Source organism: Tupaia chinensis, unplaced genomic scaffold (assembly GCF_000334495.1).
Source record: "Tupaia chinensis unplaced genomic scaffold, TupChi_1.0 Scaffold000403_1, whole genome shotgun sequence".
NCBI lineage: Eukaryota > Metazoa > Chordata > Mammalia > Scandentia > Tupaiidae > Tupaia > Tupaia belangeri.
Genome location: NW_006159905.1, coordinates 472,470 through 495,156, shown reverse-complemented (window position 1 = coordinate 495,156; position 22,687 = coordinate 472,470). Strand labels below are relative to the sequence as shown.

The window sequence follows — 22,687 nt, the reverse complement described above, 5'->3', positions numbered from 1 at the left end:
GAGGGTTACTCCTCAAACCTTGCGGGCTGTGGCAGGTAGCAGGCGGCTGTGGAGGGGATTACTTTGAGGATGCTGGACACTAGAGCTGCAGTACCTCAAAGGGAAAGCAGTCCTGGGAGGGAAGCCTGTAACTAGGTCTTTCTGGGCTGCAGGTGTTTCCCTCTTCTAAGTTACCAAATACTGAACTTCAGCCATCAGCTCTTTTATCTATCTGGTATAACTGCTTAGATATCTAGCGAGCACAGGCTAAAAGAAGGTAGCTAATTAAAAAGTAGGGTAGGAACATAACCTCGGACCCGGTATGCATAAACAAAACCTTGTAGACTTGGGAGAGTACAGCAAAAACCTCTAAGAAGTCCTCAGTTGATATTCACATTCAACATTTTTGCTGAACCTTTTTTAAGTAACTTCATATATACACATGAGAAAGTCTGCAATAAATATGGCAGAGTGAGGATTAACGTTGTAACACACAGAAGGCCCCACGACAGGATCTCCATTTCCTCTGGGGCATTTCTACACCAAACTGTGGTCTTTTCAGCTACTGACGCACCATACCCTCAGGTGACACCTCTCTAAGGTGCTCACTGGGGCACTTAAAATGCAAGTGGGGTCGGTAGGTGGTGTGGTGGTTAAGGGCACTGGACTCCCACATGGCCAGCTGCGGTTTGAGTCCCGGACCTGGCGGCTTGCTTTCTCACTTTCCCTCTTTTCTCCGTCACTGGCACTTTTACTCTGTCCCTCTCTGGTCAAATGAAAAGAAATCAAAATAAAATAAAGTTAAATAAAATAATCCTTTTTAAAAATGCAGGTGAGGAATGCTAGGACTAAGGTATCAGGCTAAACCCTCCCCCCATTTCAAAAGGTGAGAACTAGGGCTCAGAGTTGTGAAGGCACGTGCACATACCTTGGCAAGCCCGTACTCCTACCTTCCTGGAACCTCATCTCCTGACTGCCAATTTACTCAGACCGGATTAAGTAACAGGCTCTGACCTGGCTACCTACAGAAATTGGCAGCATGGCCCTCCCACCTGCCGCTCCTTGGCCCACTTTTGCAGACCACCACCCCACCCCACCCCTGCATCATTTTAAGCCATACTAACCCAGATGCATCCCCTTACCCACCTTAGGACCCCCTGCCAGGTGTCTTTAGCTTTTCTTCTAGACCCTCGCTGCAACCCACTCAGAATAAGCAGGGTTTTTTGGTTTTTGAACTCACCTATGGATATCATTTTCTTAACTGAATGGGTCACAGGGGAATATAGCTTTATTTCCCCAGATCCCTGCCCCAAGACAAAATACCATTCGATTTTTGATACGGTAAAAACAAACAAACAAACAAACAAAAACAAAACAAAACAAAACAAAAAAACAACTATGCAGGTCCTTCTTATCTTGAAACTAAGAGGCAGACAAGACATCCTTAGAATTATTTTGAAGTTTATTTAAAGTAACCGATAAAAAAAAAGGAGTGAGTTAAGTACGAGTATTACAAATAGAAAAACAGACAAGACACGGCAGTATAAACTTGTCTCTACATTTACAAACTGGAAAGAAAAAAAACCATTTAGCACTTCACCAAACAATATACTCAGCACGACCTCGCAAACAACACACGTTGAGAGCGCCCACAGGAAATGACTTAAACTCTACCCATCTCCCAAACAATACACCTTAGAACAGAAGACCCTAGTCCACCTCCTCAATGGTGGGGCCGGACCCAGAGCCTCCCTTAGGGGCCTGACCCCCGAAGCCCCGCACCCTGGTACAGTCCGCTGATGATGGGGTTACACACCTGCTCCAGCTCCTTCCTCTTGTGCTCAAACTCGTCCTTGTCGGCCAGGGTGTTGGCGTCCAGCCAGGAGATGACCTCCTGGCACTTGTCCAGCACCTTCTTCTTGTCCGCCTCGCTGATCTTGCCCTTGAGGCCCTCGTCTTCCACGGCGCTCTTCATGTTGAAGGCGTACGTCTCCAGCGCGTTCTTGGCCGACACCCGGTCGCGCTGCACCTCGTCCTCGGCTTTGTACTTCTCGGCCTCCTGCACCATGCGCTCGATCTCCTCCTTGCTCAGGCGGCCCTTGTCGTTGGTGATGGTGATCTTGTTGGCCTTGCCGGTGCTCTTGTCCGTGGCCGTGACGTTCAGGATGCCGTTGGCGTCGATGTCGAAGGTCACCTCGATCTGGGGCACGCCGCGGGGGGCCGGCGGGATGCCGCTCAGCTCGAAGCGCCCCAGCAGGTTGTTGTCCTTCGTCATGGCCCTCTCGCCCTCGTACACCTGGATCAGCACCCCGGGCTGGTTGTCTGAGTACGTGGTGAAGATCTGCGTCTGCTTGGTGGGGATGGTGGAGTTGCGCTTGATCAGCGCCGTCATCACGCCGCCCGCCGTCTCCAGCCCCAGCGACAGGGGCGCCACGTCCAGCAGCAGCAGGTCCTGCACGTTCTCAGACTTGTCCCCCATCAGGATGGCGGCCTGCACCGCCGCCCCGTAGGCCACCGCCTCGTCGGGGTTGATGCTCTTGTTCAGGTCGCGCCCGTTGAAGAAGTCCTGCAGCAGCTTCTGCACCTTCGGGATGCGGGTGGAGCCCCCCACCAGCACCAGGTCGTGGATCTGGGCCTTGTCCAGCTTGGCGTCGCGCAGCGCCTTCTCCACGGGCTCCAGCGTGCCACGGAACAGGTCCGAGCACAGCTCCTCGAAGCGCGCCCTGGTGATGGACGTGTAGAAGTCGATGCCCTCGAACAGCGAGTCGATCTCCAGGCTGGCCTGCGTGCTGGACGACAGGGTCCTCTTGGCGCGCTCGCAGGCCGTGCGCAGCCGCCTCACGGCGCGCTTGTTCTGGCTGATGTCCTTCTTGTGCTTCCTCTTGAACTCCTCCACGAAGTGGTTCACCAGCCTGTTGTCGAAGTCCTCCCCGCCCAGGTGCGTGTCCCCGGCCGTGGCCTTCACCTCGAAGATGCCGTCGTCGATCGTCAGGATGGACACGTCGAACGTGCCCCCGCCCAGGTCAAAGATGAGCACGTTGCGCTCCCCCTTGCCCGTGCGGTCCAGCCCGTAGGCGATGGCGGCCGCCGTGGGCTCGTTGATGATCCGCAGCACGCTGAGCCCCGAGAGCCCTCCGTCCTTGGTGGCCGGGCGCTGCGAGTCGTTGAAGTAGGCGGGCACCGTGATCACCGCGTTGCTCACCGGGTAGCCCAGGTACGCCTCGGCGATCTCCTTCATCTTGGTCAGCACCATGGACGAGATCTCCTCGGGGTAGAACGCCTTGTCCTCCCCCTTGTAGCTCACCCGCACCTTGGGCTTGCCGCCGTCGTTGATCACCTGGAAGGGCCAGTGCTTCATGTCCGACTGCACCACCGGGTCGCCGAACTTGCGGCCGATCAGCCGCTTGGCGTCGAACACCGTGTTCTGCGGGTTCAGCGCCACCTGGTTCTTGGCCGCATCCCCGATCAGTCGCTCGGTGTCCGTGAAGGCCACGTAGCTGGGGGTGGTGCGGTTGCCCTGGTCGTTGGCGATGATCTCCACCTTGCCGTGCTGGAACACCCCCACGCACGAGTACGTGGTGCCCAGGTCGATGCCGATCGCCGTGGTCTTGGCCATGCCGCTGCCTCGCTCTCCCTCCTCCGCTGACGCTCGGGCCTGGGAACGGTGGGCGGGACCTCGGTCCTTCCTGGCAGCCGGGAACAGCGAGCGCGTCGGCTCCGCAGGAGTTCGCTCTGGGAGGCGGCGGGGCAGCGGGAGTGCGGCTCGCGGTAGAAGAAGCAGCAGTGGTCAGCCCTTTCCAGCTCGGAGTTGCTGCGGGCGGGCAGCTCTGCTTTGCTGGGCCTCCCCGGAGCCCCGCCCTGGCCGCCCCCAGCCAATCACTGAGCCCGGCGAGGCGGCTAGGTCGGGAATATTCCTCCTGGCGCTCGGCCCCGTAGGCTCTCTGAACCAATCAGAAGCCGGGGTGCCGCCCCGCCCAGAACTCTCTAGACGCTTCTGGGATTGGGGCGGAGGAGGGGGTAGCGACCCGGAGACAAACTCTAGGAGCCCAAGGGGCGGGGCGGTTGCCCTGGACTGTGTGTCCCTGGCGGTGCTGGCCGCTGGCACTTTAGTGTGAAATTGATAGAAAGAGTCAACATTCGGCCCGTCGTTGTTAGGCGGTGCCAGGCTCTTGGGGCTCAAACTTTCCGTCGTTCACTTTTCATTTCTTGCTTTTTTGGAGGGTGGGCGGCGTGTAACTCTAGGAGTAAAGGCGACAGGACTGCGGGCAGCCCAGGAAGCCGAAAGTGCGGAAAAGCCGGGAGTGTTTTTGGAAGGAGGCGGGCATCCTGGGACCGACTGACTTACTGGAAGGGTCAGAGTTTCGTTGTGAATGTCAGACAGCACCTAAGGCTTTGCTGTGTGTAGGCAGTGTAGGTGAATGTGTGTGCGCCAAGTTTTGGGGGGCTGTGTGTCCACGTGACACCCCCACGGGCGGGGGGCTCGGCCAGCCTCTGCTGACGCCGCCCGCTCCAGCCGCGTTACAATGGTGGTCCAGCCTCTGCCCGCACGGGCAGGTTTGGATTCAGGGTGGCCCGAGCAGACTCAGACTTGGGGCGGGTGGGGGGTGGGGGGACGCTGGCTGCTCGGTTCGCCTGTTGAAGGAACCCCTTCTTTCTGGGGCTCCGTAACCGGAAAGTTTCCAAACTGGAGCGAAGGCGGCGTGACGCTAGGTGAGCTTGCAGAGCTCTAACTGGAATGGGGCGGGGATTGGCAAAGCCGAGGACCTGGGTCCCTGTTGAGACGGCACTGGAAATTTTCCGAGTAGCTTGAAGGCCGAGGTGGGGTGGCGTTGACCGACCTCCGTAGGAGGGACTGTCCCAGGGCAGCGGCTGGCGTCCAGCCCCTGGCTTTCTGGAGCCTGGGTAGGAGGAGTCCTTGAGGAAAGCCGAGAAGCTACGTTGGTCAGAGCTACTGAAAAAGCCGGGCGGGCGGGGTCGGGTGGAGTTGGGCTGGGGCCGAGGGTGGGTGTGGGGTGGTGGCTGTATTAGGGGACGGGTAGAGATTGCCTGGAGTGCCCCACTCCTGAGAAAAGCTGAGGCAGGGGGCTTGGTAATGGGTACCCAGCTGCGGCCATCAGATCCTGCCAGGTCTCACTCCCCTCGCATCCTTTATAGTCTAGCCGAGAAAGGCAGCAGAACCATATTGTGGAGGCCAGCGAAGTCGTGGTTAAGGCGCTGGACTCCTGTGTGGACCTCGGTTCGTGTCCCAGACCTGGCGGCTTGAAACGCACCAGATGGGTGTGTATGCCCTCCCAAAAGCCCAAGAGGAGAAGGAATTGCAGTGTGGCCATTCCTCCTGGGAGGCAATTTCTCTCTTTCTGTCTCTTGGGTGCACACACCCTATAACAAAAACTTCACTTAAAAAACAAACAAAAAAGCCTGGGGCCGGCAGGTGGTGTGGTGGTTAATGGCGCTGGACTCCCATATGGCTGGCCGCAGTTGGAGTCCTGGACCTGGAGGCATGCTTTCTCACTTTCCCCCTCTCTCTCTCTCTAGTCAAATTAACCTAAATAAAGTTAAATAAAATAATTTTCTAAAAATCCCTATTGTGGAGATTAATGTCTCTTGAGACCAGACATTAAAACAAACAAACAAACAAAACCCCACTTAGGTTAATAGGCAGGGAAGATCCCACCATTAATTATATCATAGTTATGTGAATAGAACAGTTTCCTCTAACGCTCAGACAGACTGGAAACAATATACACTCACTTCCTTCCCAGATCCTTTTGAGTAGCTGAGAGTATTTTTGTCTATGCTGTCTAAAAAGTTCTCAAATAAGGGCCCGCAGGTGGCATGGTGGTTAAGGGCACTGGACTTCCATGTGGCTGACCACGGTTTCAGTCCTGGACCTGGCAGCCTGCTTTTTCACTTTTCCTTCCTCTCTCACTGTTGCTCTGTCCCTCTCTGGCCAAATGAAAATAAGTAAGTAAATAAATAAAGTTAAATAAACTAATTTTTTAAAGGTTTTTTGCTATAGGGCACGTGCACTCCCCAGAAAGACAGAGAGACAGGGAGATAGAAAGAGAGAAATCACCCCCCAGGGAGGATGACCATGCCACAATCCCTTCTCCTCCATTCTCCTCTCGGGATTTTGGGCACGCATGCACACGCACCCGGCGTGAGTTTAAGCCACCGGGTCTGGGACTCGAACTGCAGTTGACTACACGGGAGTCCAGCGACATAGCCATTACGCTAAATGCTGGTCCCAATAAACTAATTTTATAAAAATCTCTCACATCCGAAAACAGGGTCTTCATATATTTGTACCTTTGCGTTCATAGCAGCATTATTGACAATAGCCAAAAGGTGGAAACAGCCCAAGTGTCCATCTAGGGGTGAATAAGCAGCACATGGTAATACATATGATGACTAGTATTGAGCTTTAGAAAGGGAGGGAATTCAGACGCATGGCTATAAGATGCATGAAACTTGAGCACAGTAAGCCAAGTGAAACAAGCCAAGAGGCAGGAGGACAAATCCTGGGCAATTTCACTTCTACGAGGTACCAAGAGTAGTATAAATAATAAAGCCAGAAAGAATGGTGGTTGCCAGGGACCAGGGGACGGGGCAAGCAGAGACTGGTTTCATGGGTGTAGTTTCAGTCCCGTGAGGTCTATGATGTTCTAGAGACTGGACACCTCTGTCATTGAACTTATTATTGAACTCTACACTTTCAAATGGCCTAAATGGGGACCAGCCAAGGCATAGTGCTTAGGGTAGGTAGATCCCACGTGGCCCACTATGAGGTTCAAATCCCAGACCTGGCACCTTGGGAAACACACAGGCTGTGTGCGCCTGCGTGCCGACATTGGAGAGGAGAAATGGAGGAGAAGGGATTGCGTGGTGCCCATTTTCCATGCGAGGTGCTTACTCGCTTTCCTTCTCTCTCTCTCTCTGTCTTCGGCAAGTGTGCTTTTTCTCTAGCAAATTAAAAAAGGGAGAAGGAACAGGACCAGCATGTGGCATAGTGGTTAAAGGTACTAGACCCCCATGTGGCTGACTGCACTTCAAGTCCCAGATTCAGTGGCTTGAAACTCAGCCCGTGCGCATGTGCCCAGAATCCCAGGAGAAGAATGGAGAAGGGATTGCAGCATGGTCACCCTCTAGGGGGCCATTTCTCACTTTCCCTGTCACCATGTCTGTCTCTCCATGAAGTACGCATGCCCTATGGCAAAAAGGGGGGGGCAGCAAAGTGATGAAGGGGTTAAGGGGACTGGAACCCACATGGACGACTGCACGGCTGAGTCCGGGATCCAGCAGCTGGGAAAACGTGCCAGGTGCATGTGTGTGCATGCCCAAGAGGACGATGGAAGAGAAGGGATTATGCTATACCCATCTCCCCTAGGGCATGATTTCTCACTCCCTCCACCACCGTGTCTCTGTCTGGTGAGCACACACACACGCACCCTATACCAAAAACAAAACAACAGTTTTTTAAAAAAAGGTACATTTTCTGTGTATTTGCATCTCACATGGAAAATGGCCACCACACAATCCCTTCTCCTCCATTTCTCCTCTCCAATTTTGGGCATGGATGCACACACTATTAAAAATGAATACATAGCTGGGACCAGAAGATGGCATAATGATTACATTGCTGGACTCCCACATGGCAGACCACAGTTCAACTCCTGGATCTGGTGGCTTAAAATTCACACTGGGCATGCGTGTGTGTGTGCCCCACTTCCTGAGAGGAGTATGGAGGAGAAGGCCATCCCCTTAGGGGGTGACCTCTCTCTCTCTGTCTCTCCAGTGAGCGCACACACCCTATAGCAAAAATCTCTCTAATAAATAAATAAATGAAAGATAGATAGACAGGGGTCTGAGCATGGCACAGGGGTCTGAGCATGTGGGAATGTTCCAGGTTTGTGTCAGGACGCTTCTTTTTTTTTTTTTTTTTTTTTTTTGAGTTTTTTTTTTGCCACGTGTGCTCACCAGAAAGACAGAGAGAGACAGAGAGACAGAAAGTGAGAAATCACCTCCCCAGGGAGGATGGCCACACCACAATCCCTTCTCCTCAATTCTCCTCTTGGGATTTTGGGCACGCACGCACACATGCCTGGCGTGAGTTTAAGCCACCGGGTCCGGGACTAAAACCGTTGACTACATGGGAGTCCAGCGACATAGCCATTACGCTAACTGCTGGTCCCAGTGCCAGGACACTTCTATGTTATGCAGACAGGCATGTGCCCATGATCTGGGGCCACCTGTGCAAGGAGACCTAGCACATCATTCTGGGTGGGTCCTGGTGCCAATACTCTGGGTGAGGTGCTTCTCTCTTGCTCTTGAAAAAATCAACCATAAAATTAATTTAATTAATTGAATTTATAAAGTGCTCTGCCGGAACATCATCTCATTCTTTTTTCACAGGCCTCGGAGAACCATGGCTGCTCCTAAGGGAACGGCCATCGGCATCGACCTGGGCACCACGTACTCGTGCGTGGGGGTGTTCACGCACGGCAAGGTGGAGATCATCGCCAACGACCAGGGCAACCGCACCACCCCCAGCTACGTGGCCTTCACGGACACCGAGCGTCTGATCGGGGATGCGGCCAAGAACCAGGTGGCCATGAATCCCCAGAACACTGTCTTTGATGCCAAACGTCTGATTGGCAGGAAATTTAACGATCCCGTTGTGCAATCAGACATGAAACTTTGGCCTTTCCAAGTGATTAATGAGGGAGGCAAGCCCAAGGTGCTCGTGTCCTACAAAGGGGAGAAGAAAGCGTTCTACCCCGAGGAGATCTCTTCAATGGTGCTGACCAAGATGAAGGAGACTGCCGAGGCTTTTTTGGGTCACGCTGTTACCAACGCGGTGATCACTGTGCCAGCTTATTTCAATGACTCTCAGCGCCAGGCCACCAAGGACGCGGGCGTGATCGCGGGGCTCAATGTCCTAAGAATCATCAATGAACCTACAGCTGCTGCCATTGCCTATGGCTTAGATAAAGGAGGTCATGGAGAGCGACATGTCCTGATCTTTGATCTGGGCGGAGGCACTTTTGACGTGTCCATCTTGACCATAGACGATGGGATTTTTGAGGTGAAGGCCACGGCCGGGGACACGCACCTGGGCGGGGAGGACTTCGACAACAGGCTGGTGAACCACTTCGTGGAGGAGTTCAAGAGGAAGCACAAGAAGGACATCAGCCAGAACAAGCGCGCCGTGAGGCGGCTGCGCACGGCCTGCGAGCGCGCCAAGAGGACCCTGTCGTCCAGCACGCAGGCCAGCCTGGAGATCGACTCGCTGTTCGAGGGCATCGACTTCTACACGTCCATCACCAGAGCCCGGTTTGAAGAGTTGTGTGCAGACTTGTTTAGGGGCACCTTGGAACCTGTGGAAAAAGCTCTTCGGGATGCCAAGATGGACAAGGCTAAAATCCATGACATTGTTTTAGTAGGGGGCTCCACCCGCATCCCTAAGGTGCAGAGGCTGCTTCAAGATTACTTTAATGGACGTGATCTCAATAAGAGCATCAACCCTGACGAGGCGGTGGCCTACGGGGCGGCGGTGCAGGCCGCCATCCTGATGGGGGACAAATCTGAAAAGGTGCAGGACCTGCTGCTGCTGGACGTGGCGCCCCTGTCGCTGGGGCTGGAGACGGCGGGCGGTGTGATGACTGTCCTGATCAAGCGCAACTCCACCATCCCCACCAAGCAGACGCAGATCTTCACCACGTACTCAGACAACCAGCCCGGGGTGCTGATCCAGGTGTACGAGGGCGAGAGGGCCATGACGAAGGACAACAACCTGCTGGGGCGCTTCGACCTGACTGGAATCCCTCCCGCACCCAGAGGAGTTCCTCAGATTGAGGTGACCTTTGACATCGACGCCAACGGCATCCTGAACGTCACGGCCACGGACAAGAGCACCGGCAAGGCCAACAAGATCACCATCACCAACGACAAGGGCCGCCTGAGCAAGGAGGAGATCGAGCGCATGGTGCAGGAGGCCGAGAAGTACAAAGCCGAGGACGAGGTGCAGAGGGAGAAAATTGCTGCCAAAAATGCCTTAGAATCCTATGCTTTTAATATGAAGAGTGCTGTGAGTGATGATGGTTTAAAGGGCAAGATCAGCGAGTCTGATAAGAAGAAAATACTGGATAAATGCAACGAGGTCCTTTCATGGCTCGAGGCCAATCAACTGGCTGAAAAAGAAGAGTTTGAGCATAAGAGAAAGGAATTGGAGCAGATGTGTAACCCCATCATCACGAAACTCTACCAGGGAGGATGCACTGGGCCGGCCTGTGCAACAGGGTATACACCTGGGAGGCCTGCCACAGGCCCCACCATTGAAGAAGTAGATTAACCTGCTTGGGAACTGGAGGGTTCTAGGGTGCCTCTAGGTGAATTTTATTCCCCCCATCTTCGAACATTGTTACAATTCTTGAGTTGACTGCACCCAAACCTCAGTTTACTGTCACTTTGAGATTTTCATGAAGTCCAGTGTCCGCTTCGTGACTCTGGAATGGACTCAGGAAAACTAGGCCCTTCTTTGAACCATTGGATGAACTAGAATGTCTGTTATTTATTTCCAGCCACTCTAACTTTCTTCTTCCTGCATGGATGGTTATTTGTCCCTCAGTAAACCTGTCCCTAAAGGAAATGACTTCTGGTATCTTTAGACGGCGAGTGTACCTTGAAACATAAGGGAAAGGAGAGCGTTCAGGGCACGAGCGTGTGTTTTCGGATTGTGAGCTCATTGGGAATGGTTACACTGGTAAGGGCAAATGATTTGAATTGGCATGAGCTCATTGTTTCAAAAAGGAACATAATTTTTCACCCTCAGGTGAAAAATACGTACATGTACCTGGAGTGTGTTTTTCAGCCAGAGGGTCTGGACTGCAGTGGTAGTCAGCCAGGTGGAATCCAGCCACCTTAACCACCCCACTAACCACCTTTAGCCCCTGACATTATACTGCCTACGCTCTATTTGGGTGAGCAAGTCCAGCTTGATGTTCCTGTGTAATTTATAGGTGGGCCCAGGAGATCCAGCATCTGTGCCATGAGTCTGTCATCCTTGCCACACAAAATATTCCTCTAACGATGACAAGGGAGTCCTTTTGTGGAAGATGAGAAATGGTGGACTTAGTCGTATTCCATGGAAACGTCACCTCTTGTGTCATAGTATTCCATATTTATAAAAATCTGGGGGACTTGAGTATAGAAGGGTATGACAGTGTGCATGTGTGTCACTTCATGTTTGAGGGGGCGACATTTGGAAATGAAGTATCAGAATGGGTTCTTTCTTTTTTTTTAATAATTATTTTATTGAACTTTATTTATTTCAGTTTGACCAGAGAGGGACAGAGAGCAAGAGAGAACCTAATTGCCTATTGTGCCTTCATCTACTCTCTCATTCATACACAAGAACTCTGTCTACTAGGGGTATAGCAACGTATGTCACGTGTGGCAAGTATTTTTTTCATTTGATTTTTTTTTCCATTTGCTATAGGGCCATGTACACTTACTAGAGAGAGATGGGGAGTCAGAGATAGGGAAGGAAGGTGAGAAAGAAGTCCCCAGAAGGGATGACCATGCTGCAACCCCTTCTCCTCCATGCTTCTCTCAATATTTTGGGTACATACACACATGCAGCCAGTGTGTTTCTCAAGCTGCCAGGCCCAGGGTTCAGACTGCATAGTCAGCCCTGTAGGATCCAGCCACCTTAACCACCCCACTACTGGCTGGCCTACCACTGTTTAGCTTTACTCTGTTCTAGACAAAAATATGTAAGAAATGTGGCTACTGAGTTTGGATCTTCGGGAGAAATGTATTCATATTTATTAGCAACCTTTGATATCAGGATCTGTATTCAGGCCTTGATCTCAGGGTCTCAATTTTTTGTTGTTGTTGGGGACTCAACTTTTTTTTTTTTTAAATTTGCTATAGGGTTATATGTTCCCAGAGATAGTGAGATGGAAAGTGAGAAATCACACCCCCCCACCCCCAGAGATGGCTGTGTTGCAATCCCTTTTCCTCCATTCTGCTGGAAATCACACACCCATGTGCGCCCGGCGTCATTTTCAAATGCCAGGTTCAGAACTCAAACTGCAGTTGGCTATGTGGGAGTCCAGTGACCAACCACCACTCCACCTGCTGGCCGCATCTCCTCTGGGATCTCTGAGGCACATGTACATACTCACCCAGCATGGCCCTCAAGTCTCAGGGTCCGGAATTCGAACTCCAGTCCGCCTTGTGGGATCCAGCCATCCCAACTAATCACATCACCACCTAGCCCTGACACTCAACTTTCTTAAAATGTTTTTTACTTATCAAAAGCGTAACATATAGGGATCAGAAGAGCGTAATGATTGAGGCGCTGGACTACAACAAGGGCTGACCACGGTTTAAGTATCAGACCTGGTGGTTTGAAAAATCATGCCAACTACGTGTGTGTGCGTGCTCAAACAGGAGAACGGAGGATCAGGTGTGGCAATCCCTCCTGGGGGGTGATTTCTCACTTCTGTCTCTGTCTGTCTCTAGCTAGCGCCTTCTGTCTCTGTCTCTAGCTAGCGCACGTGCCCTACGGTCAAAACCTCAAAAATAAGTGTAACATATACAAAAAAGTGAAAAATTGTAATGCATTTTCACGCACTCTCCAACAATTCTCAAGTGGAAGTGTGTACAGGCTGTGCTAAAATCACTCTGGACCGCTATGTTCTGGAACACAGCGGAAACCTGCAGCTGCGTAAAGGTCGGCGCTTGCGCAGTGCAGCCGGACGCCCGGGAGGAAGTCGGGAGGCAGGAAGCTCCGCCCCTCCACCGGCGGCACCGCCCCTCGGCTCTGCCCCGCCCGCTTCCACCGGCCCACGAGGTCGGCGCGCGCTGCCTTTCCGTACTCCGAGCTTTTCGCCGCCTTTCCCGCTGCGCCTGCGCGACCCTGTCCCGCCCCACGCGCGGGTCCCCCCTCGGCCCCCGCCCCGCGGCAGCCGGCCGTCTCCTTCCCGGTCCCGCCTGCCGACTCCAGCGACAGCACCATGGTAGGTACCGTGACGTCACAAGAGGGCGCCCCGGGGAGCGCGGGCGGTTCGGACCGTTGAGGCGCTACTTTGGGCTTTGTCCTTCTAGGCTGGGCTTGGGCCCGGGGATTTTTGTCTGCCCTCGGTTCCTGTGCCTTATTCTTTGAGGAGATCCCTGGGAGCAAATCGGATTTTGTTTATTTTATGGGAAAAAACCCTGAAAAACAAAAACGCACACACACAGCTCCGAGAGTCGGCGGGGACAGCAGGAGACGGAAAAGCTAGACCTCAGGGAGCTTTTCTCTGCCAGAGACAAGAGGGTGGGGGATTCTGTCTGCACGTCGCTAGCGAGAGTGGCCGCGACCCCAGAGGCGCCGTCAGTGGAGAGCGCGGGCGAGGGGTGGCCGGCAGAACCTCTGGACTTGGAGAGGCTCATGGAGTGCCCAGAATCGTCTGGGCTTCGGCCTTTGATCTCTGTCACCCATTCTCTGCTGCACACATTTGAGGACCGCCAGAGATGCGGTGGGGATCCCAATACCCACATTCGATAATACTGCTAGGGGACCCTCCCTACTGTGTCCCTTCCCATGTTGATGGTTTTCCCCATCTCGCCCATAGCTTTTCTACTCCTTCTTCAAGTCCCTTGTGGGCAAGGATGTGGTGGTGGAACTCAAGAATGACCTGAGGTAGGTATAGGTACCTGTTCCAGGTCTGTAAGGGGTGTGGGTGTGCCCAGGGTTCTGGACCTCTTTGACTAGTACTTGAGGGCTGGGCAAAGTGGAAGAGATACAGAAGAAATGAACAAATTGTACCTTACTCTCACGTTTGCTAGGGAGTTAGTTGTATTGTGTATATTGCAAAACAATACAGAGCAATATGTAGTTTAGAGAATAAGTGCTAGAGGGGCTGGCAGGTGGCATGGTCGTTAAGGATGCTGGACTCCCACTTGGCTGACTGTAGTTCGAGTCCCAGGCCTGCGGGCTTACTTTCCCTTTTTTTTTCTCTTTCTCTGGTTAAACTAAATAATAATAAAAAAACAAAGTTAAATAACATAATTCTTAAAAAAAAAAAAAAAGTACTAGAAAATTATTAGAACAGGGACCAGCAGTTGACATAATGGCTATGTTGCTGGACTCCCATGTAGTCGACCTCAGTTCAAGTCCCCAACCCTGTGGCTTAAACTCACACCAGATGCGTGTGCATGCATGCCCAAGATCCCATCGCCCCCGGGGTGGTGATTTCTCTTTGTCTTTCTGGTGAGTGCACGCACCCTATAGCAAAAACCTCTCCAAAAAAAAAAAAAAAAGAAAGAAAATAACCAGAACAAAAAAGTACTAAAGAGAGGATGGAAATATCAATAAATGTTTTCCAAAACTAACAGCTTTGTTTTCTTTTCATGATTAAATTTTATACTTATTTTACCCAATATCTAAAAATTTAAGAATCAGTTATACAAGTCAAGATATATGTACAGAATTGTAACTGTATTTGTAATAGCAAAAAATTGGAAATAAGTATCCATTAATGTAAATATCCATGCATCATCAAACCATTAAAAGGTAATTGGTTAATAAAACTATGGTACTTCCGTTTTATATAGTTGTCACATGAGAATGAGATAGGCTGATACAGAAAGTTGTTGCAGAATAGTATACGGCATAATCTCTCGTTAAAGGAAATGCAAAGATTGAACCAGAGTAATGCTGTCCCTTCAGTCCATACTGCTTTTATATCCCCTTCTGGTATCATTGGCTCCTAATCATCTTTCTGTACTGGAATTAAATGTTGTATCCCTGAAGAGATTTTCTGGTCTTTCTAGTCACATAGACCCTTCTATCATAATCTGTTTTCTTTCCAGTGGGTACTTCTCAAATGTTTTCTGTTTATGTGTAAGCTCATGTATACCTGACGCCTAACATAGGCTAGGCATATATTGGGTCGTCGGGAAAGTCACGACATACTTTTGCATAGAAAAACAGGAAAATATGTCATGAATTTCCTGACAACGTAGTAGTAGGTGCTTAAAGAAGGAAAAATAGTTAATATTTGAGGATCTCCTATTGACTAAATACCATTCTGAATGCATTTTAAAAGAATTATTTTATTTATCATAATTATTACCATTTTTCAATTTTCTACAGAACATGCATACTCATCAGAGAGAGTGAGAAGCAAGCTGTCAGGTTTGAGATTTGACTCACAGTTGGCCATGTGGGAGTCTAACGCCTTAACCATCATGCTACCTGCTGGCCCCTGAATACTTTCTATACATTTAATTCTTTTTTAATAAATTTTTCATTTAACTTATTTAATTTGAACAGAGGGTGGGGGGAGTGAGAAAGCAAGCTGTCAGGTCCAGGACTCAAACCACGGTCAGCCATGTGGATATCCAGTGCCCTTAACCACCACACCACCTGCCGGCTCCTATACATTTAATTCTTACACATCCCTATGTGACATATATTATTGATGGTGTTCTACACATGAGGAAACTGAAGCTTAGATAAACTTGTTCAAGTCTATAAATCTAGTAAGAGACATAGCCAAAACTGAAATTCAATTCTTTTTTTTATTTTTTTTTTTTTTGAGAGGTTTTTCATTATAGGGTGCGGGTGCTTGCCAGACAGACAGAGAGAGACAGAGAGACAGAAAGCGAGAATTCACCCCCCAGAGGGGATGGTCACGCCGCAATCCCTTCTCCATTCTCCTCTCGGGGTCTTGGGCACGCACGCACACACGCCCAGCGTGGGTTTTAAGCCACCGGGTCCGGGACGCGAACCACGGTCGACTACGTGGGAGTCCAGCGACACAGCCATTACGCTAACTGCTGGTTCCCAATTCTGACTTTTTTTGAGGGAGAATTTTGCTGTAGAGCACATGTACTCACTGGGAGAGACAGAGAAAAAGTGAGAAATCACCCCACGGGGGATGGCCACACCCCAATCCCTTCTCAATTTTCCTCTCGGGATTTTGGGATTTTAGGCTTGAACGTACACACACTCTGGTGAGTTTCAAGCCTTTGGGTCTAGGACTTGAACTACAGGAGTCCAGCACCTCAACCACTGCACCACTTGCTGGTCCTTCTTTTTTTTAGTTAAAAGATAGAATCTTTTTTTTGGAGAGGTTTTCGCTATAGGGCGCGTGTGCTCGCCAGACAGAGACAGAGAGACAGAAAGTGAGAAATCACCTCCCGGGGGGGATGGTCACGCCGCAATCCCTTCTCCTCCATGCTCCTCTCAGGATCTTGGGCACGCACACACACCCACCCGGCATGAGTTTTAAGCCACCAGGTCTGGGACGCGAACCATGGTCGACTACGTGGGAGTCCAGCAACATAGCCATTACACTAACTGCTGGTTCCAAAAAAACAGAATCTTACTATTGTTGTTGTTTTTTTTTTTTTTTTTTTTTTTTTTGGAGATGTTTTTGCTGTAGGGTGCATGCGCAAGACAGAGAGAGAGAGATAGAAAGCGAGAAATCACCCCCCAGGGGGGATGGCCACGCTGCAATCCCTTCTCTGTTCTCTTGGGATCTTGGGCACGCACGCACATGCACCCCGCATGAGTTTAAGCCACTGGGTCCAGGACTTGAACCGCGGTCAGCTACATGGGAGTTCAGCTAACTGCTGGTCCCAAAAAACAGAATCATATTCTCTATGTAGTTGTGAAACTTACTTTTCACTGGACAGTGTTGTGTGGATATTTTCTGTGTCAATACAGTTGATCTTTAACATTCTTAATATCTAAATAGCTTTTTTTACATTTGCACGCAGGAGACAGAGAAAGGGAGAAAGCATCCCTCAGGAGGGATGACCATACCATAGTCTCTTCTCCGTTTTCCTCTCGGAATCTTGGATATGCATAAACACGTGCCTGCGGTCTTTTAAAGACACCAAATCCAGGATTCAAATCACATAGTTGAGCATGTCAGCTCCAGCCACCTTAACCACCCTACCACCTAACTGGCCTCTGAGTGACTTTTTTTTTTTTTTTTTTTAAGGTTTTTGCCATAGGTCATGTACATTCACTGGAGACAGACAGACAGGAGGGGGAAAGAGAAATCAGCCCCCAGGGGTGATGGCCACACTGTAATCCGTTTTCCACCATTCTCTTCCTAGATTTTGGGCATGCACACATACGTGCCTGGTATGAGTTTCAAGCTGCCAGGCCTGGGACTTGAACTGCAGTCTACCATGAAGGAGCCCAGTGCCTTAACCACTATGTCACCTGCTGGCTCCAGAATGGCATTTTATTAAATGGCTAGAACTAATTTAACAGATCTTGCTGTTGATCACTTTGATGTTTGTTTCTCTTTTTTTTTTTTTTTTTTTACAAAAGATACCCTGTATATCCTTTGTATGTATTTGATTATTTCCTTAGGGAAAAAAAATCCTTCAAATGAATTATGCATTTAAAATATTAAAACAATTTTTAGAGGGTCAGCAAGTGGCTTGGACCAGCTACACAAGTACTGGACCTGGCTACTTGAGCATCATGCTGGGCACATGTGCCCACATGCCCAGAATCCCAAGACGGTCCTGGAGGAGAAGAGACTGCAGCGTGGTCATCTCCCTGGGGCTGACTTCTCACTTTCTCTCTCTCTTTCTCTCTGGCAAGTGCATGTACCCCATAACAAAAAACAAACACACCAATTTTTAAATTCATGACAGTGCGTATGTGTGTGTACATGACAGTGAGATGGGGGGAGAACCATCTGTAGGGTTTGGTTTTGCTGTGGTCCCCCCTTTTTTTAATTATTTATTAAATTTTATTCATTCATTTATTTTTAATTTGACAGAGAGAGAGGGGAAGTGAGAAAGCAAGCCACTAGGTCCAGGACTCGAATCGTGGTCAGCTATGTGGGAGTGTCCAGTGCCTTAACCACCACACCACCTGCTGCTCCCTGCTGTGGTCCCCTTTTTACAGTCCTCCAGCCCATTAGATCTTGGTCACTTGTGCATGTGCCCAACATGTTTCAGGCTGACTGGGCCAGGACTCAGTCACGATGGTTTCCAGCAGTGTAGTCCAGCACAGGTACACCCATTTAAAATGTTGATACAGGAGCCAGCAGATGGCATAGTGGTTATGCTGCTGTACTTCCACATGGCTGACCACGGTTCGAGTCCCAGCCCTGGTGCCTGGAAAATTTCACCACATGTATGTTTATGCATGCCAAAGATTCTGGGAGGAGAATGGAGAAGGGATGGTGGTAAGACTATCTCCTTGGGGGGTGTGATTTCTCACTTTCTTTTTCACTAGGTCTGTCTGTCTAGCTCTCCCTGTTTCTCTCTCCCCCTCCTCCCCTGGGTGGGTGAACACATGTACCTTAAGCCAAAATCCTCTTAAAAAATAAATATCAATATATATTTATTTAATTTGCTTTAGGGGATTTTTAGACACTGGAGAGAGACAGAAAGTGAGAAATCATCCGCTGGGAGGGATGGTCATGTCCCAGTCACTTCTCTATCCTCTGAAGGATTTGGGGCATGCTTGCACACACGCCTGGCATGCTCTTCAATTTGCCAGGTCAAGGACTCAAACCATGCAATCGACGGTGTGGGATACAGTGCCTGAGCCACTGTGTCAACTGCTGGCCTAGCCTTTGCCCGTTAGAATATGGGTTCTCATGTATAGCACTTGCAATTTAGATGGTACTCATGGCATATAAGTTGGGTCCATAAAGCAAAACAAGTGTGGAAACTAACCCCAGCCTTAGGTGATTCTGTGAGATGACTTGCCTTTTATTTTCCTCTCTTCCGGGCCTTTTACCTGGCAGGCATAACCCCAGCCCCTGAGGCAGGGGACTTGTTACACAGTTTAGATTCAGAGAAAATCTCCTGTTCTAATTTTTATTAAACAAAGACTGCTTTTGTGCCAAATACCTCGTTATGGGATTTAATGAAATGATACCATTTAATTAAATTCCTGAAAGTTATTTCACTGCTGCAGATATGGGCTGCTATCTAAGATTTTTCAGCCATTAGTGATTCGGTGAGGACACCACACTGCAAGGCAGTACGTCTCAGACACTGGATTTCAAAGACATTGAGTTTTACACAAATTAGGATGCAATACACAACTACTAACTTTATTTGTGGTAAGATAAGGACATTTAAAAACCGCCATTTTGGGAGACCAGCAGTTGGTGTAATGGCTACGTCACTGGACTCTCATGTAGTCAACCACAGTTCGAGTCCTGGACCTAGTGGCTTAAACTCATGCCAGGCGTGGCTTAAACTCATGCCAGGCGCGTGTGTGTGCGTGCCCAAGATCCTAAGAGGAGAATGGAAGAAGGTATTGCAGCGTGGTCATCCCCCCAGGGGGTGATTTCTTGCTCACTCTCTGTCTTTCTGGCGAGCGCACACACCCTATAGCAAAAACCTCTCCAAGAAAAATAAATGGAATGAAATAAATTTTTTTTAAAAAGTTATTTTTGCTATAGGGTGGGTATGCTCTCTGGAGAGACGGAGACAGATACAAAAAATGAGAAATCATCTCCCCAGGGAATGGCCACACCATAGCCCCTTTATTTTCCTCTTGGGATTTTTTTTTTAATAATTAATTTAATTTATTCATTTATTTTATTTTAATTTGATGAGAGAGAGAGATTGAGAAAGCAAGCTGCCAGATCCAGGACTTGAACCATGGTCAGCCATGTGGGAGTGTCCAGCGCCTTCACCTTCACCACCATGCCACCTGCTGGTCCCTCCTCTTGGGATTTTGGGCATCCGCGCACACATACCTGGCTTGAGTTTCAAAGCACTAGGTCTGGGACTCAAACCATAGTTAGCCATGTGGGAGTCCAGTGCCATCATGCTACCTGCTGGCCCAAGAACAGTTACTCCTAGGAAAAAACTGTCAGCGACTATTTATTTTTGCCATAGGATGAGCACCACCGTGCCTGGCAACTATGAGCAGCTTCTTCACTGTGAGCTCATAAGGCCTTGGAGTGCCGTCAGCATTTGAGAACCATGGTTCTGCGGAACCTCGAATCTGGTGATGACCTGCTGGGTGACATGGTCAAGGCAGTCAGGTGGGGAGGTGAAGTATGTTGAGGTGCAAGGTAGTAAAACCTTGGTTTGTAAAAGTCAGAAAGGAAATTACAGAAATGGAAGAGGGCCGGTTCTGTGGCACAGTGGTTAAGGGAGCCAAATGTCACAGCCAGCTGTGCAGTTTGAATGCCAGCCCCGGCAGCTTGAAAAACACGTGTGTAAACGTGCCCCAAATCCCAACAGAATAGAGAATGGAGGAGGCATTGTGGGATGCTTTTTCCTTTTCTCTCTGGCAGGCATATGCCCCCTAGCAAGAACAACAAAACCCAGAAATGTTTGTAAGTCGGATGGAGATTCACAGGACCTGGAAATTAAAGAAAAAACTCAGTTTGTGAGTCTTAAAAATGTCAAACCCACCGACAAAGAAGATGGCAGAGGTCATGGCTTGGGGCACTGATGATTTGCTAGCGTTGCCCACTCAGGGCACTTGTGGATTGGGGAAGAGAGGACACCCCTTGTGCCCACATGGCAAGACCAGTGCTGGCTGCCTTAACGTACACGTGGGGCTCTGTTCCAAAGCAGCGGATGTTTGAAAGTAGCTGCTGGGTCTGTGAGTCAGACAGCCCTGGATCGACACGCCTGTTTATCTGTTGGAAACTGAGGCAAGTCACCACCTTTCAGCCCCTGGATGGTAACAGCTGTAAAGATTCCAACTGCTGTGCAGAATACAGGTCTGGTACATGTTTTTGTTTTTGTTTTGGAGAGGTTTTTGCTATAGGGCGCGTACACTCGCCAGACAGAGACAGAGAGACAGAAAGCGAGAAATCACCCCCCAGGGGGGGTGGCCACACTGCAATCCCTTCTCCTCCGTTCTCCTCTCGGGATCTTGGGCACGCACACACACGTGCCCGGCGTGAGTTTAAGCCCCTGGGTCCGGGACGTGAACCGCGGTCGACTACTTGGGAGTCCAGCGACATAGCCATTACACTAACTACTGGTTCCCAACAGTTTTTAATGGTAGCTAAAAAGCGAGTGAGGGGCCAGCCAGTGGCAGGGGAGAGCAGCCGGCTTCCACATGGCCAACTACGGTTTGAGACGACTCAGCTGCTTGAAAAACATGCCAGGCACTTGTCCTTGCGGCCTAAAATCCTCAGAGGAGAGTGGAGAAGAGATTGTGGCGAGGACATCCCCCCGGGGGGTGATTTCTCACTTTTCCTCTGTCTCTGGTGAATGCACTAGCCTTATAGGAAATGGAGAGAGAGTGGGTTAGTTTAGGGAGAAAGGAAGTAGGGCCTCAGAAACCACTTGAGCAGCTAGGTCTTTTCTCTAGGGCTTAGGAACACACCCTTCGGATTCACCTTCTCTGGCTTTCTCAAGCCCTTGACTTCCCCGGTCCATGTTCCTGTCCCAGCTCTGACATCACCTCTTCCTTGACTTTGGTATAAACTAAATTGGTTCTTCTTTCTCTCTACCGTTAACAGCATCTGTGGAACCCTTCATTCTGTGGACCAGGTGAGTTACAGCCAGGGCCCAGAATCGGTTCTTGGGGAACAGGAGGGGAGAACTGAAGGATGGGTACCTGGGTCTTGTCTCCAGGGTTACTGACGGTGTTCATCTCTTGTTAGTATCTCAACATCAAACTGACTGACATCAGTGTTACGGATCCTGAGAAATACCCTCACATGGTGAGTTGGGTCAGTGGAGAAGAGGAAACATCTCCAAAGCAGGAGGCCCCTGAGTGGTTAGAGGACATTCAAGGGTATCTTCGTGTGTCTCTCTGTCTAGTTATCGGTGAAGAACTGCTTCATCCGGGGCTCCGTGGTCCGCTATGTGCAGCTGCCAGCAGATGAGGTGGACACACAGTTGCTACAGGATGCAGCAAGGAAGGAAGCCCTGCAGCAGAAACAGTGATGGCTCCTCTCCCTTCCCTGCCATCCTCCATCGGTGACTTACAACCTCATGTTCCAGCCCAGGACATCCCCTTCATACTTGAGTTTTTGTTTGTTTTTAATAGGGGTGGTTTCGGGATTTTTTTTTAAGGGACAATGGAAATACTAGTCCGCAGCACTATCCTCTGTTGAGAAGGGAGTAATTAGGATGGGGAACTGCAAAGCCTTTCCCAGTCCCCAGCACCTGCCTCTCCCAAAGCACCTTCCCTGGAGACAGGAGGTTCCTTGGTCTTTCCAGGGCAGCCTGTGATTCATTGTGAGGATGGAAGGAATCTGTCCCGCATCGGGAATAAAATTCGTGATGCAAATATGGGTTTTGGTTCTGTGGTCTGTTTTGGATAGAGGGCTGGGGAGGCAGGGGAAGGATGCTGAAATCGGTCAAGGCCTGTTAACTCTTCATGCCCCTAGCCAAGAATCCAGCCCAGCTTCCCAGCACTGCCTGCCAACTTCCCTCGTGGTGTAGGAGCTGGGTACCCCCTACCCCCGGCCGCCGCTGCATTGCCGCTGCTTGTCCATGCCATCCCCCAGTGTCGGGAGACCCCTAAGTGCGGTCGGGGCTGCTGGGATTCTTCAGCCGACACGCTTTTCCCGAGTATCTGCAAAAGAGCAAACTGATGTCATTAGTACGGTGGGAGCGGCTGTGACTGGGAATTACCAACCTGCGCTCCTTCGGCCAAGAGCGCCCACACGGGAGCACTTTCGCCATTAAGGGACCTCGGGGCGGAAGCGGGATGCGGAGCCGGCGGCCCACCGAACCCGCGCTC

At 50.3% G+C, this 22,687-nt stretch overlaps 3 protein-coding genes across 6 annotated transcripts in view; 2 read left to right on the top strand and 1 right to left on the bottom strand.

The window, feature by feature from the left end:
- Positions 1 to 3,813, bottom strand: part of HSPA1A (heat shock protein family A (Hsp70) member 1A) — a 23,481-nt gene extending 19,668 nt beyond the window's left edge. The window contains exon 1 of one of the 4 annotated variants that reach the window (XM_027774124.1): positions 1,699 to 3,813. In XM_027774124.1, coding sequence (XP_027629925.1) covers positions 1,733 to 3,595 — 1,863 coding nt within the window. In that variant the 5' untranslated portion in view covers positions 3,596 to 3,813 and the 3' untranslated portion in view covers positions 1,699 to 1,732. The remainder of the gene's footprint in view (positions 1 to 1,698) is intronic. The other 3 variants (XM_006154295.2, XM_006154294.2, XM_006154296.3) reach the window with 3 other exon arrangements.
- Positions 3,814 to 4,560: 747 nt separating this feature from the next.
- HSPA1L (heat shock protein family A (Hsp70) member 1 like) lies at positions 4,561 to 10,633 on the top strand. Its single transcript, XM_006154293.3, has 2 exons — positions 4,561 to 4,689; positions 8,392 to 10,633. The coding sequence occupies exon 2, from the start codon at positions 8,405 to 8,407 to the stop codon at positions 10,328 to 10,330; it is 1,926 nt and encodes a 641-aa protein (XP_006154355.1). The 5' UTR covers positions 4,561 to 4,689; positions 8,392 to 8,404; the 3' UTR covers positions 10,331 to 10,633.
- Positions 10,634 to 12,747: 2,114 nt separating this feature from the next.
- LSM2 (LSM2 homolog, U6 small nuclear RNA and mRNA degradation associated) lies at positions 12,748 to 22,235 on the top strand. The gene is made up of 5 exons (XM_006154292.3): positions 12,748 to 13,004; positions 13,602 to 13,669; positions 21,456 to 21,486; positions 21,600 to 21,659; positions 21,760 to 22,235. The coding sequence occupies exons 1-5, from the start codon at positions 13,002 to 13,004 to the stop codon at positions 21,883 to 21,885; spliced, it is 288 nt and encodes a 95-aa protein (XP_006154354.1). The 5' UTR covers positions 12,748 to 13,001; the 3' UTR covers positions 21,886 to 22,235.
- The last annotated feature ends 452 nt before the right edge of the window (positions 22,236 to 22,687 follow it).

Bases quoted from the DNA above. Each gene is read 5' to 3' on its own strand.
- LSM2 (XM_006154292.3), top strand. The intron at 13,670-21,455 runs GTAGGTATAGGT...TACCGTTAACAG, and splicing joins GAACTCAAGAATGACCTGAG to CATCTGTGGAACCCTTCATT. The intron at 21,660-21,759 runs GTGAGTTGGGTC...CTCTCTGTCTAG, and splicing joins CTGAGAAATACCCTCACATG to TTATCGGTGAAGAACTGCTT.
- HSPA1L (XM_006154293.3), top strand. From the start codon at position 8,405: ATGGCTGCTCCTAAGGGAACGGCCATCGGCATCGACCTGGGCACCACG.